At 39.3% G+C, this 14,843-nt stretch overlaps 1 protein-coding gene across 1 annotated transcript; it reads right to left on the minus strand.

The window, feature by feature from the left end:
* Positions 1 to 560: 560 nt before the first annotated feature.
* On the minus strand, positions 561 to 7,796 carry tsen15 (TSEN15 tRNA splicing endonuclease subunit). Its single transcript, XM_061798746.1, has 4 exons — positions 7,339 to 7,796; positions 7,173 to 7,254; positions 5,892 to 6,027; positions 561 to 4,492 (listed from the first exon to the last, which is right to left on the minus strand). The coding sequence occupies exons 1-4, from the start codon at positions 7,435 to 7,437 to the stop codon at positions 4,297 to 4,299; spliced, it is 513 nt and encodes a 170-aa protein (XP_061654730.1). The 5' UTR covers positions 7,438 to 7,796; the 3' UTR covers positions 561 to 4,296.
* Between the last annotated feature and the right edge of the window lie 7,047 nt (positions 7,797 to 14,843).

The following is a 14,843-nucleotide window of genomic DNA, read 5'->3' on the forward strand; positions in this document are numbered from 1 at the left end:
ATTGGAGAAGAGTCCAACACAAAATTCACTCTCAAATAGCCTAAACGTCTTGTTAGATGTCACTGACAGAATGAAGGCCATTGGCAATGTTGAAATCCGACAGACACCATGCCAGTATCTCCCCCCACCCCTCCCGCCTGAAACCAACATCTACCAAGATGCGAACGGCCCCTCCTCCACCAATGACGAATCTTAACTCCAAATCTGACTGATATGTGCGGGGTCATGGCGGCCAGAAGAAGTCAGATCCTTGTGGAGATCAGGCATTTTTTATCCCTGTAATTAAAAAGGACAGAAAGTCGGTTAAGGAAATGAGCCACAAAGAAAGTAGAGCTACTAGATTAGGAGTATAAAATGCCAAATTATTGGCTACAGTTATCTCTGCAAAGTTAGCTCCACTTAATATCAGGTCACTGTCGATTAATGACATCATTACGATCAATGATCTAGACTTCTTACTCCTTAATGAAACGTGGTTGACAGAATGTAGCTGTAACACCATTCGAAATGAGGCAACACCAACAAATCTTTGTTTCATGAACAAGTGTTGAATAGGGAGAAAAGGCGGTGGAATTGCTGCTTTTTTAAAAATCATTATTTCAGTGTAAAGAAATTATATTGGGGGATTTTAGCTCTTTTGAATATCTCTGTTTTTTAGTACGGGGTGACCCACAGGTTATTACTTTAATAATTTATCGACCTCCAAGATACAATGTAAAATTGATGGAAGAATCTTCAGAACTGCTGTCAGTTATCTGTACTGACTAAAACCACTTTGTCATAATGGGAGACATTAAAATTCACATTGACAATAGGATGGGGGAAAAAATCCAAACAAGTCCCTGCTATACTGGACACATTTGTCCTCTCTCAACAAATAAAGAGTCCAGCTCATACTCAAGGTCACATCTCAGACCTGGTAATCTCTAAGGATGTTGAGATTTTATCAGTGGACATTAAGGACTTGGCTATTTCCGATCATTTTTTTTTTTTTTTAATTACAGATTCTCCCAAAAGTTCTGGCAACCTCTGTGTGCTTATTAAAAAAGGTACATACTGTCGCTGTGTCACCAACAGTGAATGCAGAGACAGTTGATGAACGTTTGGATCATTTCACCTGGAATTCTCAAATGTCATGGATAGTGTTGCTCCTATTAAATCTAAGACATTAAACTGACCAAAAACACCATGGAGGAACACTTGTATGGTAAAGGCCTCTAAATCAAATCAAAACTCCAAATTTACTATGACCTTTACAGACAAAGCAACATTTCTCTGAAATCATTAGCAAGAACCTGAACAACACACACACTGAGTTTGCAGTGGTTGACAAGATCACAACACCCCCTAATCCAGAACTTCACACAACAGATAAATGCCATGAATTTGCTTGCTATTTTAGTTAAAAATATATAATCCATCAGGGCAAGTATCAGCACAAATCAGCAAAATAAAAAAATGATACAACACCTACAACTTCCCAGGATTTACTCGATTACCATGCTAGAATTTGATAGTTGGCTAAAAAACTGTAAAGAAAACAGTTCATCAACTGAAACCGTCAACTACAGAGTAGCTGTCTTGACTCAATACCATCTCACTTTTTCTAAACTATTGTGAAGTCTGTCCTAGCTGATTTGCAGCAAATAATTGCAGTAATTGTTCACTTCAGTGAGGCGAGTTTTCTAAACCTCTTAAAGTAGTTGCCATTAAGCCACTTCTAAAAAAGATACGCTTCCATGTTAGCAAACAACAGACCCATATCAAATAGCCCCTTCATAGCCAAGATTGTCGAGAAGTGGTTTTTAACCAACTCAGCGATTACATGAACTCAAATGGACTTTTTGACAAATTTCAATCACCTTTCCGAACTCATCACAGTACAGATTCAGCTCCTATTAAAGTCCTAAATGATATAAGGTTGAACACTGACTTGGGAAAGATGTCAGTTCTTGACTTGTTGGATCTCAGTTCAGCGTTTGATAAAGTAGATTATAACATATTTCTGAACAGGTAGGAAAAGTGGGTAGAACTAAATGCAACAGTCCTTAAGTGGTTCAGATCCTACCTGGAGGAAAAAGAGTTATTTCGTAACCATTGGAGGTTTTCAATCTCATTGAATGGCGATGACATAACAGGTCCCTGAACGGTCCGTTCTCAGACCCCTCCAGTTCAGCCTGTATATGCCACTCAATTTTGAGAACCTTAATGTTGACTACTATAGTTATGCTGATGAGACACAGTTATATCTAGTAGTGTCTCCAGATGACCACAGTTCTTTTTGCACAATTGTCCCAAAAAATAAATAAAAAAAATTGTTCCGGCATTACCAGATTATAGCAACCTTTTATTGTTCAGTGACTTTTTTTCCCCCCCAATGTCTTTATGTCTCAAAAGTATTCTCTGTCACTTGACTGTCTGTTGTTGTACTAGAGCAGCTCCAACTACCGAGACAAATTCCTTGTGTGTTTAAGAGATACTTGGCAAATAAAGATGATTCTGATTGTGATTCTGAGGTGTTGTGTCACTGTCTAAATCAAATAAATAACTGAATAAACCAAAACTTCCTCCAATTAAACCACAACAAAACCAAGGTAATTGTTTTTAGCAGTAAAGAAAAGAGGTTTACTGTTAGTAAATACCAGGGGTATCTCTAATAACCAAAGACCAAGTCTGAAACCTTGGGGTGCTTATAGATTCCGACCTGACTTACAGTAGTCATATCAAATCAATTACTAAAACAATCTTCTACCAGCTGAAGAACATATACAGAGTGAAGTCTTGCATGTGCCAATCCATCACATCCCATCCATGGTTTTATCTCAAGTAGGCTTGACTATTGCAATGGTTTTCTTACTGGAGTCCCCCAAAATAACATTAAACAGCTGCAACTCATTCAGGACGCTCCATCTCGGGGTCTGACCAGAACAAAGAGGTCAGAACATATTACTCCAATTCTAAAGTCTGGCTCCCAGTCAGCTTTAGAATAGACTTCAAAGTTCTGCTACAGATCTATAAATCATTAAATGGTTTAGGTCCTGAATATATGAAACAAATGCTAGTGGAACCCAGTAGGGCTCTGAGCTCTACAGACTCAGGTGAAATAATGGAGCACAGAGTCCAAAGCAAAAATGGTGACGCAGCTTTTACTGTAGCTGCTATGCTGTTCACAAATGGAATAAGTTGCCAACAGTCAAGTCAGCATCAAGTGTCAATATTTTTAAATCCAGGTTAAAAACATGCTTATGATTATTTTTGAGAATTTCCATTTTTAAACATCTTTCTTGCACTGTATATTTCTTATCATATATCTTTGTTTTAAGCCATCTTTTATTTTATTTATGTTTATTTTTTCAATGCTTATAACCATATAAAGCACATTGACTTGTGTAGGAAATGCGCTATATAAGTTTGCTTTGCTACTGTGTGACATTTCTGCACAATAGTAGGACAACTACGTTTCTAGTGCGGCAAAACTGTACACTATTTGACATATGCGTGCTACTAGTACTACTAGTAAAAGGCTATATATAGACTAAAATAATTTTATGTCTCTACTAGTACACAGTTGTCAACTAATACACAATTTTGCCTCACTAGTAACATTCAGTTGTCCTACCAGTATGCCAAAATTGTCCTACTAGTATGCACAAATGTCATATGTTATAGAAAAGACCTACTAGTTGCGTGGCATTGCGCACTAGTAGTGTGTAATTATATACTAGCATTGTATGGAAAGCCATTTGAGTCTCACTAGTTTTGTAATGTTCTTTCCACACCTAGTGCCACTTTTGGCCTACTAGTATGACTTTATTGAATATCCTTGATATCCAGCTTAATGTCATACTAGTAGTCCAAAAATGGCACTAGTCGTAGAAAAACATTACAAGACACCTTTATTCTACTAGTGAGCTGAATTGTCTTCGTATTGAGGACAATGAGTGTAACCCCTTACCCTCAATATCAAGGATCTCAAATAAAAACTGCTTTTAAACATGGTCTTTTGGCAGAATATACGCATGGATATGAAATGTTAACGCAGCTTCTTGCTTGACAATGACTCAAAGAGAGCCCAGACTTATATCCAGATGAAAATCTTTGAGGTGACCTGGAGGAAGAACTGCAGGAACTTTTGCAAATTTATATACCATCATAAACATATAAGCAAGCGATCATAGGAACTCTGATTACATAAACTCAAAAGTCACCAGCCAACTGAGAGGGAACCTCTTAACAGGTTCCTAGGAGGGCACTGCGGATATATCCAATCCAACCAAAGTCCAAACAGATACTCGATCATTTGTGGCTCCCACCGGATGCCAACTGATGCTGTCGTCTCTTCCTGTGGTGCCGGCGTCCCACGTCTTGGAAGGGGCCTACGGGTGGGTCGGGGGTCACCAAGCCATCAGTCAACCTTTGGTAGACCAGCGTGGAGTCCGAGGCCACAGCACACAGCAACATAGGAAATCCTCTGTCCAGAACGTGTCGAATACTGTAAATAAGTAAGTACGTTTTACTTATACAGTAGTCCCTTGAGATACGAGTTTAATTCATTCCATGACCATGCTCTTATCTCAAAAGAGATAACCTTCCCTTCCACTCTCCTACCTCTTTCCCTATTATTAAATGAATGGAAATGCAAATAATGTAGCAATATATTGTAAAATATAGTGATAAAAGCATAATAGAAGAGAACGTAAACTTAACTGGTTTTATGAAGTGTAATCAGCATACACACACATGGTTCGTTTTGCGGTCACAGTTATCATTTCAGTTCGGTACACAGTGACTCTTGGGAAAATCAATTATGTATTGTATAATTAAAACTGAAAGTATATCTTCACAACATTATTATTAATTATCATTATTATTGTATTATTTTAAATATTTTTCATTTATCAGAAATCTCTATTTGTTGTTTTATCTATGCCGCATATCTGACGCATATCAATATACCAAATTAGGACTCACAAACGTATATACCGTTCGAGGTTTGTTTCAGCACTATTAAATTTCTGGGAAACATGTCCAGACCTTTTTTTCCTACCTACAATGCTGCTCCAGAGTCAAATAAATGCTCAAATCAAATCTCTTTGGGATGAACTTGTAGATGTTGGAAATGTAGTTTTCTGTGGAAGATCACGATGCATTGACAGCCCCACAAACGGGCATCGTTACTACGTTACCCAGAATTCAACACTGGCTCAACCACGCACATCTTGCGTGGCATTAGTGCAACTGCTCATTGCTTCGCCACAATCGTAAATGAGAAAAAAAGAATTGTGCGTGCCTATGAACCTAACGGGACACATGCAGACCGAACCAAAACAGTTGAACCGAACCATTTGGACGTTTTTAAAAAAAAATTTCCACCCCAAGTACAAACTCACAGTAACAACATTTGCACTCCCAGATGACCTTCATTTTTACTTTTCGGCACCGTATCTCTGTAACTTCTCTTACGCAATGGATGTCTTGTCTCGCCACAGCTTAAAATTGTTTTAAACACCCACGGCTAGTGTTATTTTGGGTGAGTGTGCGTGTGTGTTATATTAGTTGTTAGTCTGCGTGGCTGTGTTGTTTTCCATTGTATGGTTGATGGAGGCTACGTGGTGGTTTCAAATACACAATGTGTAATTCTCTTTGTTTTATGGTTAGTTTGACACTAAACTCCAACTTGTAGAGGCAATCAACAGCTTGAAAGTCTCCTTTTTTGAAGGACAATTACTAATTATATCAATCAAAGTTAAGTACAACTCATACCTAAACAAATGTTTGAAAAAAACAATGAAAAGATTAAATGCCAAGGTATTGGACTTAAAAGTTAAATACAACTGAACTGTACTTAAATGTACTGTACTGAATTTAAAAAATAAGTTTTTCTTTCTCACATTCTGTGGGTCAAAGACCGATGCACAGGCAGCGGGAAAACTGACTGGATGGCTGATCCTTCCTTCTCTTTCCCTTCCAACAGTACAAGCTCGAGTTCATCACTTTTAACACAGGAAACCTCCTTCCATTTACGCACTGCAAACAACCAGGCAAGGGCAAGTTTATTTGTATAGCACCATTTATACACAAGGCAAATCCATAGTTCTTTACAGAGGCAAAATAATAATGATGAAGTCAAAAAATGAAAATGAACCGTTGGAGCATTAAGTTGATATCCCTGACATCCATCTTAAGGTCCATGTACTAGTGCTCTTTGTCCTCACTCGTAGGACAACTTTGGTATACTAGTACGACAACCATGTTACTAGTGAGGCAAAACTGCACTAGTCGACAAACTTATGCTACTAGTACTACTAGAAATATAAAATTCGACAAGTTAACATCATCTTGACTAGTAGTACTATTGTGTGTGATCCATGTTTACTTTAAAGGTCCCGTATTTTGGCTATTTAGACCTCCATAAAGTGATTCTCTAACATGGACTTAGTATAAAAGTGTCAATTTCATTTACAAATACACCTAGGTTTTGTCATACGAGTGTCCAGAAAAGGCACCCGTCCGTGACAGTTACTTCTGTTTGACCCCGTTTTGTATCCGCTTTGTCCATATTTGGCTAAGACCGCCCCCTTTGCTCTGATTGGTTGCCTCCGTGTAGAAGACCCACTTGTGAAACCACACGCGTTTATGTTGACAGCGCTGGCTCGGGAGCGGAAAGGGAAGGCGGAAATATTTGCAAGTGGCGTAGATAAGCTCGAGAAAATAAAATTACCTGATTTCAGGCCTATAGGCAGAAAAATGTATGAAAGTCAGGAATGCGTGGATGATTTTAATTCATAGTTCACGTGTTTACTGAGACACCATAGAGACAATATTATATCCCAAATACTAGAAAAAGTTGGTTTGGCAAAATATGTCCCCTATACTGACATGGCTCCTACCAAGGTGTATATCAGGCTGGTGAATTAGTATCGGTGCATTTTTACGAGGATGAGTACAGATGTATAGTATCTGTATCGGTGCATCCCTAGCAGAAATATTAGGTAGTAGTGAAAAAAGCGTTACTAGTACGACACAGTCAAAGTGGGCCAAAGTCTTACCAGTGAGGACTAAGAGCGTACTTGTACTTGGGCCCTAAAACTGGATATCAAATAAATGCTCAAAATGTTTTACATACTCCTGTCATGTTTTCAGCTGGCTGGGCATCAGTTTCTCAAACGTACCCTCAGTGAGATCCATGTAAACAAGGAAAGCAGCATGGATTTGTTCATTGTCTTCCACCTCGAAGTTCTTCATCTTGAGATACTAAACAGAAGATACACACAGTGTATTTGAGAAATACATTTATTTAGCAGGTTGATCACTGCAGTCGTATACAAACACACTCACCACTGGATGTTTTAGCATCCAGTTTGAAGACTTTTCGGACTTGTCCATGACAGAAGAATCCAAAATAACAACCGAGCCACGCCGTTGGTCGTACGGCATGTGTGATATGGGGCTGCTAACCACCTTTCAAGCCTGTTCTCGATTAAGGTTTGCCATACTATTTGTCCACTGTCGTCCTGAATCAATTATCTTGGCGAAGACGTGGATAAAACACACAGAATAGTGGTAATTTGTCGCTTGCCACGTCGTATCAGGATAACAGGTCGACGAATTCGAACGCACCCGCACAGTTACTGCGTGTGTGCAACACTTGAATATGTCCCTCAAGGAACACGCAACAAGTTAGGTTCCTACTAACAATTTATAACGCGTTCTGCGCAAAAAGTTACAAATATAGACAGGTGGCAAAAGTACAAATGACAATTTGTTTAGTGTATATATAATCCATCCATCCATCCATTTTCTGAGCCGCTTCTCCTCACTAGGGTCGCGGGCGTGCTGGAGCCTATCCCAGCTGTCATCGGGCAGGAGGCGGGGTACACCCTGAACTGGTTGCCAGCCAATCGCAGGGCACATAGAAACAAACAACCATTCGCACTCACAGTCATGCCTACGGGCAATTTAGAGTCTCCAATTAATGCATGTTTTTGGGATGTGGGAGGAAACCGGAGTGCCCGGAGAAAACCCACGCAGGCACGGGGAGAACATGCAAACTCCACACAGGCGGGGGCGGGGATTGAACCCCGCACCTCAGAACTGTGAGGCTGACGCTCTAACCAGTCGCCCACCGTGCCGCATGTATATATAATATTGTTTCTCATAATATTTACAAAGTTTATGTCTACAATTAACATTAACGAGCTACATTAATGCAACAGATGAAATTATATTTATTTTATTTATTAATTTATTTTAAGAAAATAATAATCCATGCTCATTTTTTAATTATATTATTTATAATTAATGTAATTATTAACTTAGCCTCTGGAACACATGGGGGGAAACTGATGCAAAAACGTATGTGGAAATAAGTGTAAAACAAACAGACACATTTGAAGAAGGCTAATACAAGATGGCGTCCGTGAATAGGAAAAAACTGGGATGAAGATTTCTAATTAATTGCAATTGTATTGATTAATTCAAACAATTAAAATATGTTAAATGTAAATGTAAACATTTTAAATTGTTCAAAACCAATTACCAATTCAATGAGATAAATTGAATAATTGAATAACTTAAGTTAATTATAATTAATTAACCATTTAGTTCATTAAAATGTTACATTATTTTTTTATTATTTTATATTGGTGATTATTATGATGATGATGATGATGATTATATATTTTTACTGTATTTAAAATAAATCATTAAACCTGTGGTTCTCAGACTTAATACAGCAAGTACCAAGTGTTGATTAAAAAAAAATAAAAAATGAGGCAGAGGTTTTATTCCTAAATGTTATAGTTAATATTGTAAGCCAGCTGAAACATTATGCACAGTTTGAACATTAACACTGGTCTTGAATATTAGGAAAAATAAAAACAAATGTGGCGGCACGGTGGCCGACTGGTTAGAGCGTCAGCCTCACAGTTCTGAGGTGCGGGGTTCAATCCCCGTCCCCGCCTGTGTGGAGTTTGCATGTTCTCCCCGTGCCTGCGTGGGTTTTCTCCGGGCACTCCGGTTTCCTCCCACATCCCAAAAACATGCATTAATTGGAGACTCTAAATTGCCCGTAGGCATGACTGTGAGTGCGAATGGTTGTTTGTTTCGATGTGCCCTGCGATTGGCTGGCAACCAGTTCAGGGTGTACCCCGCCTCCTGCCCGATGACAGCTGGGATAGGCTCCAGCATGCCGGCGACCCTAGTGAGGAGAAGCGGCTCAGAAAATGGAAAAACAAATGTACTTAAATAATTCCTAAAGATTAAACGTAAATGCATGTGCTTAAATTAAATACAACTGAACTGTACTTAAAAAAAGTACTGTACTTGAAACATAAACAAAATAATGCATGTACAATGACCATAGAGACATTGTTTTTATTTTAAATATTTAGTTTCTCACCCGCCATCTTTGTGTGCATTGGTATGCTGATATGAATCTCTCTCGCTGCTCAAGCCCACCGTGCTGATCACCATGCTGGCTCGCAACGCACAGCACACACAGTTCATACTTTGTAGAGACAACTGAATTGCTTTTTATGTTTTTTTGGAAAAATACTTCCTAACCCCTAAATCAGGAGTGGGCAAAGTACAGCCCCCGGCCCACTACGCATTTAGATTATCAAAAGTTCTGTAATACAGAGCCTTTTTTCCTCTAAAATTGGTTAGTTAAAATGTATCCATTTGTTTTTATTTATCTGTATTATCTGTTAAATAACTGATTAATTAATTGTATTTATTATTATTATTATTATTATTATTTAATACTGTTAATATTAGTTATAATTTTATTGTAAACAATCTTAACGAATTATAATTAATTTTATTAAAAATATTTAAATTAAAGATTAGCACACATTATTATTTCTATTATGAAAATGTACTCTTAGTTTTTTTTTTTAAATAAATAATTGATTTCTATTCGCAGAATGGTGGATGATTGGTTAGCACATCCGCTTTACAGCTCTGAGGTTGAGGGTTAAAATCCGGGCTCCGGCCATCCTGTGTGGAGTTTGCAGGTTCTCCCCGTGCCTGCGTGGGTTTTCTCCGGGTACTGTGGTTTCAGAATCATCTTTATTTCCTCCCACATCCCAAAAACATGCATGGTAGGTTAATTGAAGACTCTAAATTGCCCGTAGGTGTGAATGTGACTGCGAGTGGTTGTTTGTTTATATGTGCCCTGCGATTGGCTGGCGACCAGATCAGGGTGTACCTGCCCAAAGTCAGCTGGGATAGGCTCCAGTACATTTGTGACCCTACTGAGGATAAGCAGTACAGAGAATGGATGGATGGATGATTTGTACTCATTTGTCTCTTTACATCCATCCATCCATCCATTTTCTGAGCCGCTTCTCCTCACTAGGGTCGCGGGCGTGCTGGAGCCTATCCCAGCTGTCATCGGCCAGGAGGCGGGGTACACCCTGAACTGGATGCCAGCCAATTGCAGGACACATACAAACAAACAACCATTCGCACTCACAGTCACACCTACGGGCAATTTAGAGTCTCCAATTAATGCATGTTTTGGGGATGTGGGAGGAAACCGGAGTGCCCGGAGAAAACCCACGCAGGCACAGGGAGAACATGCAAACTCCACACAGGCAGGCCCGGGGATTGAACCCCGGTCCTCAGAACTGTGAGGCTGACACTCTAACCAGTCGCCCACCGTGACGCCAGGTTGAAACATTTTATAAATTTGATAAAAACTGTTAGCGTTTCCCTCTCATTCTCTATTCAGCTCCACTAGGGTAACTCAGCTTCATACTCTCAACCCCAGTAAAATGGATTAGTCCATTGTGTGAGAAGGGAAGGGGGTAGCATTAAGAAGAAGAGAGTTTTACCCAAACACTAACAGAGGCAATGAGTGAGCCCTCACACTATACACATTATTACTAATTGACTGTACTGGATGAAAAAAACTAAAGCGCAAAAGTCAGGAATGTTCCCACAATTTGTCACGTCAAAGGTGAATTTGTAACCTTCCCTTCCACTCTCCTACCTCTTGAAACCTTAGCTCTATGTCCATGTTACTTCCAAAGAACCAAGAAAGATGGGATTTGATGAGATACAAACAATTTATATCACACGATAAAATAGGAAGTGAAGACCGTTGTGTTTGTCTGATTCAACAAAAAGTCACTCTTTCACCTGCAGATATTTGTGATCAATATTAAACGTCGACCCGACCGACGAGAAAGGATGTTGAGTATGTTGGCTGTCCTACGCGTTAGTGGAATACTGTTGGTGGCGGTGGATGGCAAGTATGACATACATAAAAGCGAAAGTACGTTTCTCACTCGATCGACTAACAATTTATCTGTATTTCCTGGACCCTAACATTTATTATTCTGCGTTAATGCCAAAAGGTCTTAACATGCTAATGTGCATATTTGTTTGCTCATGCTTCATACCGCATCAATTTGTGCTGGTGTGGTTTTTATTTAGGCTGGCATGCTAGCTAATACTTTTGATGAGCCTCATGTGGAGGTGGTTTGTTTGTGTTGAATAATTTTCCTGCTGAATACAGTTGTTTGTGTAACATGGGTTCATGATTGTGTACATGCTAGCTGCACGGTGTTGGTGTTTTATGATCCTGTCCGTTTTAAGTGCTTTGCCAACATCTTGTGGCATTGTATAAGCAATTACAAACATTTGAGGGGGGAGTCAGTTACTCATGGATTTTCACTATTTGCAACAGTTCACTATTGATATCATACTTCTTGATTAATTTTTGTTTGGTGGCTTTCTGTCGGAATTTTCTTACTTGAGGAGTATTTACACATTTGATTTTAAATATTGGAAATGTCAATGATTATACAACAATGTAACCAATTTAATGTGATAAAACATCTTCCATCGGGGTAGGAACTGACGAACTAAGCCTCACATCTCAGCAAATACTTGCAGTCAGTTTCAATATCTGGAAGCTGACTGTGATTCTGAGGGAATATATTTGCTTGCAGAGCATTGAGCTCAAAGGTATGAAGCGTTACCGCAAGTGTTCGTGGTGCATTACACAGGCATTATTTTGTGTTCATGTTAGAAGGAAGACCACAATTGGTGACACCATGTTTTCATAATAAACATTTGATTTAAGTAAAAATATTTAAAGTCTTGTCATGGCACAGTATGTAATTGATTCTGACTGCCACCCATAACTTTGTACAGGAGCTGCTTGTGCTGGAGGATGAAATCAGATTCGAGCCAAAATTTTACACTCTGCTGGAAGCAATCAAGGACAATGTGAAGGGCTTAGGACTTGAATGGGACCTCATGTACAGTAAGTATTTTCTCAGAATGTCCATCAACAAGGGTTGCTCATTCGGGCAGAGGTGACGAAAGTACTCACACTTTGCAGAAGTACAGACACTTGTGTGTAAAAAAAAAAAAAAAAAGACTGGTAAAAGTATAAGTACTGATTTGACTCCTTTATTTAAGTATAAGTAAAAAAAAAATACAGGTTCTGAAATGTACAAAAGTAAAAATAAATTTTTACTGCCAATTGTACGCAACTTTATGATTATTATTCCGCCAATTTTCGCCATTCTACTTCTTCCACCTTTCTCCACCGATTCAAACTTCACACAGTTCCGCTACTTAAGGACACCGTGGGAACTATTCCCTCCATCCATCCATCCATTATCTGAGCCGCTTCTCCTCACTAGGGTCGCGGGCGTGCTGGAGCCTATCCCAGCTGTCATCGGGCAGGAGGCGGGGTACACCCTGAACTGGTTGCCAGCCAATCACAGGGAACATTGAAACAAACAACCATTCGCACTCACAGTCATGCCTACGGGCAATTTAGAGTCTCCAATTAATGCATGTTTTTGGGATGTGGGAGGAAACCGGAGTGCCCGGAGAAAACCCACGCAGGCACGGGGAGAACATGCAAACTCCACACAGGCGGGGACGGGGATTGAATCCCGCACCTCAGAACTGTGAGGCTGACGCTCTAACCAGTCGGCCACCGTGCCGCCGGGAACTATTCCCAAATTTAACAATAAAATTAAATTCCTAATTCCAAAATTAAATTCCTTCCACATTTCTTGACTGTTCCAACTGTCAAACCATTCCAATGACAAACTGTGCAACTCATTCAGGACATCTTGGGATCTATTTCCGAAATTCCCCCATTAAAAAATAAATAAATAAATAAATCCAAAATTAAGAGATATCATGCATAGCTATGTCCTCCTTCCACATTTCTTCACCAATTCAAACCATTCCAAATTCAAGTCTCACATTCCACATTTCAACTCTTTAATGAATTCCACAGCATTTTAGCCCAGCTTCAGCTCTTTACATACAATTTAAAAAGAAATTGAATTCTGTTGTTTGAATTTGATATTGTTGTGGAAAATCTCATTGCACAGTTAGATGATGTAAAATCTCAACAGACCACTCTTTGCGTAGGACCTTCTTTCATTTTGCCCCATTGGATCCAGAAGAAATTTTGTATCTGGACCAAACTTAACCTACTTTTAGCTACTGAGATATTAAATCATTGATTTCACAAGTGACAAATAATGTTGGTGTATGGTATTGCTTCCTGATTTGTGTCCTTGTAGTTATGTTAGCTGTAACCGACTGGAGACCAAGGACCCGGAGCAATGGGTGAATGGAGTCGGTAACCTGGTACACCCAGGACACTCTTACTGGACGTTGAGGTACATGCTGTTGCTGCAAGGGGCCAAGAAGCTCCTGCAGACTCAACCTAGCAAAATGCAGCCTGTTGATGAGTTCTTACCCATCATGTTCTACCAGCACCCCAGGTTAGTGCCCCAAATCTTGATTTTGGACCAGCTGACAGTAAAAGTACTCACACTCTGTACTTAAGTAGAATTAAAGATACTTGTGTAAAAGTTGAATTATTGATTCACCCGCTTTATTTAAGTAAAAGTAAAAAAAAGTACTGACTCTGAAATCTACTTAAGTACAAAAGTAGAAAGTCCAAATCAAATTTTACTATTATACTGTATATACCATATAATGTATACGGTATATACAGTATAATAGTTGGTACAACAAAAATAAAACAAACGACATAAAAAAGCCAAATTAGCTAATGAAAACTGAAAAACTGTACAGTGGTGCCTTGTGATACGACTTTGTTCAGTGACCAGACTCAATGTACAGTATCTCAAATCATCTTTCCCTATTGAAATGAGTGGAAATGCCATTAATCTGTTCCAGCCTCCCAAAAAAAGCCACCAAAGAAATTTGTAATGTTTTCTAATAATAAAAATAGTACTGCATAACAATGTACTTTATAAAAACATACTGTAATGATTATTTAATTAGAATACAAAGAATAAAACCGTTTTTGAATTTTTTTTGCTTCAACACAATGGACATTGTGCTTTTCCTTCTGGAGTGCGCACCTTGGCGACCTGGGGCAGTATAATCTACAGTAGACATGGATATTGACACATAAAGAAGTTTCAGAACACTCACCAAGCTGCTCTATTAGTCATTTTTTGCAAAGGATAAAGAATATATATATTTGCGGCGGCACGGTGGGCGACTGGTTAGAGCGTTAGCCTCACAGTTCTGAGGACCCGGGTTCAATCCCCGGCCCTGCCTGTGTGGAGTTTGCATGTTCTCCCCGTGCCTGCGTGGGTTTTCTCCGGGCACTCCGGTTTCCTCCCACATCCCAAAAACATGCATTAATTGAAGACTCTAAATTGCCCGTTGGTGTGAATGTGAGTGCAAATGTTTGTTTGTTTGTATGTGCCCTGCGATTGGCTGGCAACCAGTTCAGGGTGTACCCCGCCTCCTGCCCGATGATAGCTGGGATAGGCTCCAGCACGCCCGCGACCCAAGTGACGAGAAGCGGCTCAGAAAAT

The sequence above is a fragment of the Phyllopteryx taeniolatus genome, chromosome 14, assembly GCF_024500385.1.
Source record: "Phyllopteryx taeniolatus isolate TA_2022b chromosome 14, UOR_Ptae_1.2, whole genome shotgun sequence".
Lineage (NCBI taxonomy): Eukaryota > Metazoa > Chordata > Actinopteri > Syngnathiformes > Syngnathidae > Phyllopteryx > Phyllopteryx taeniolatus.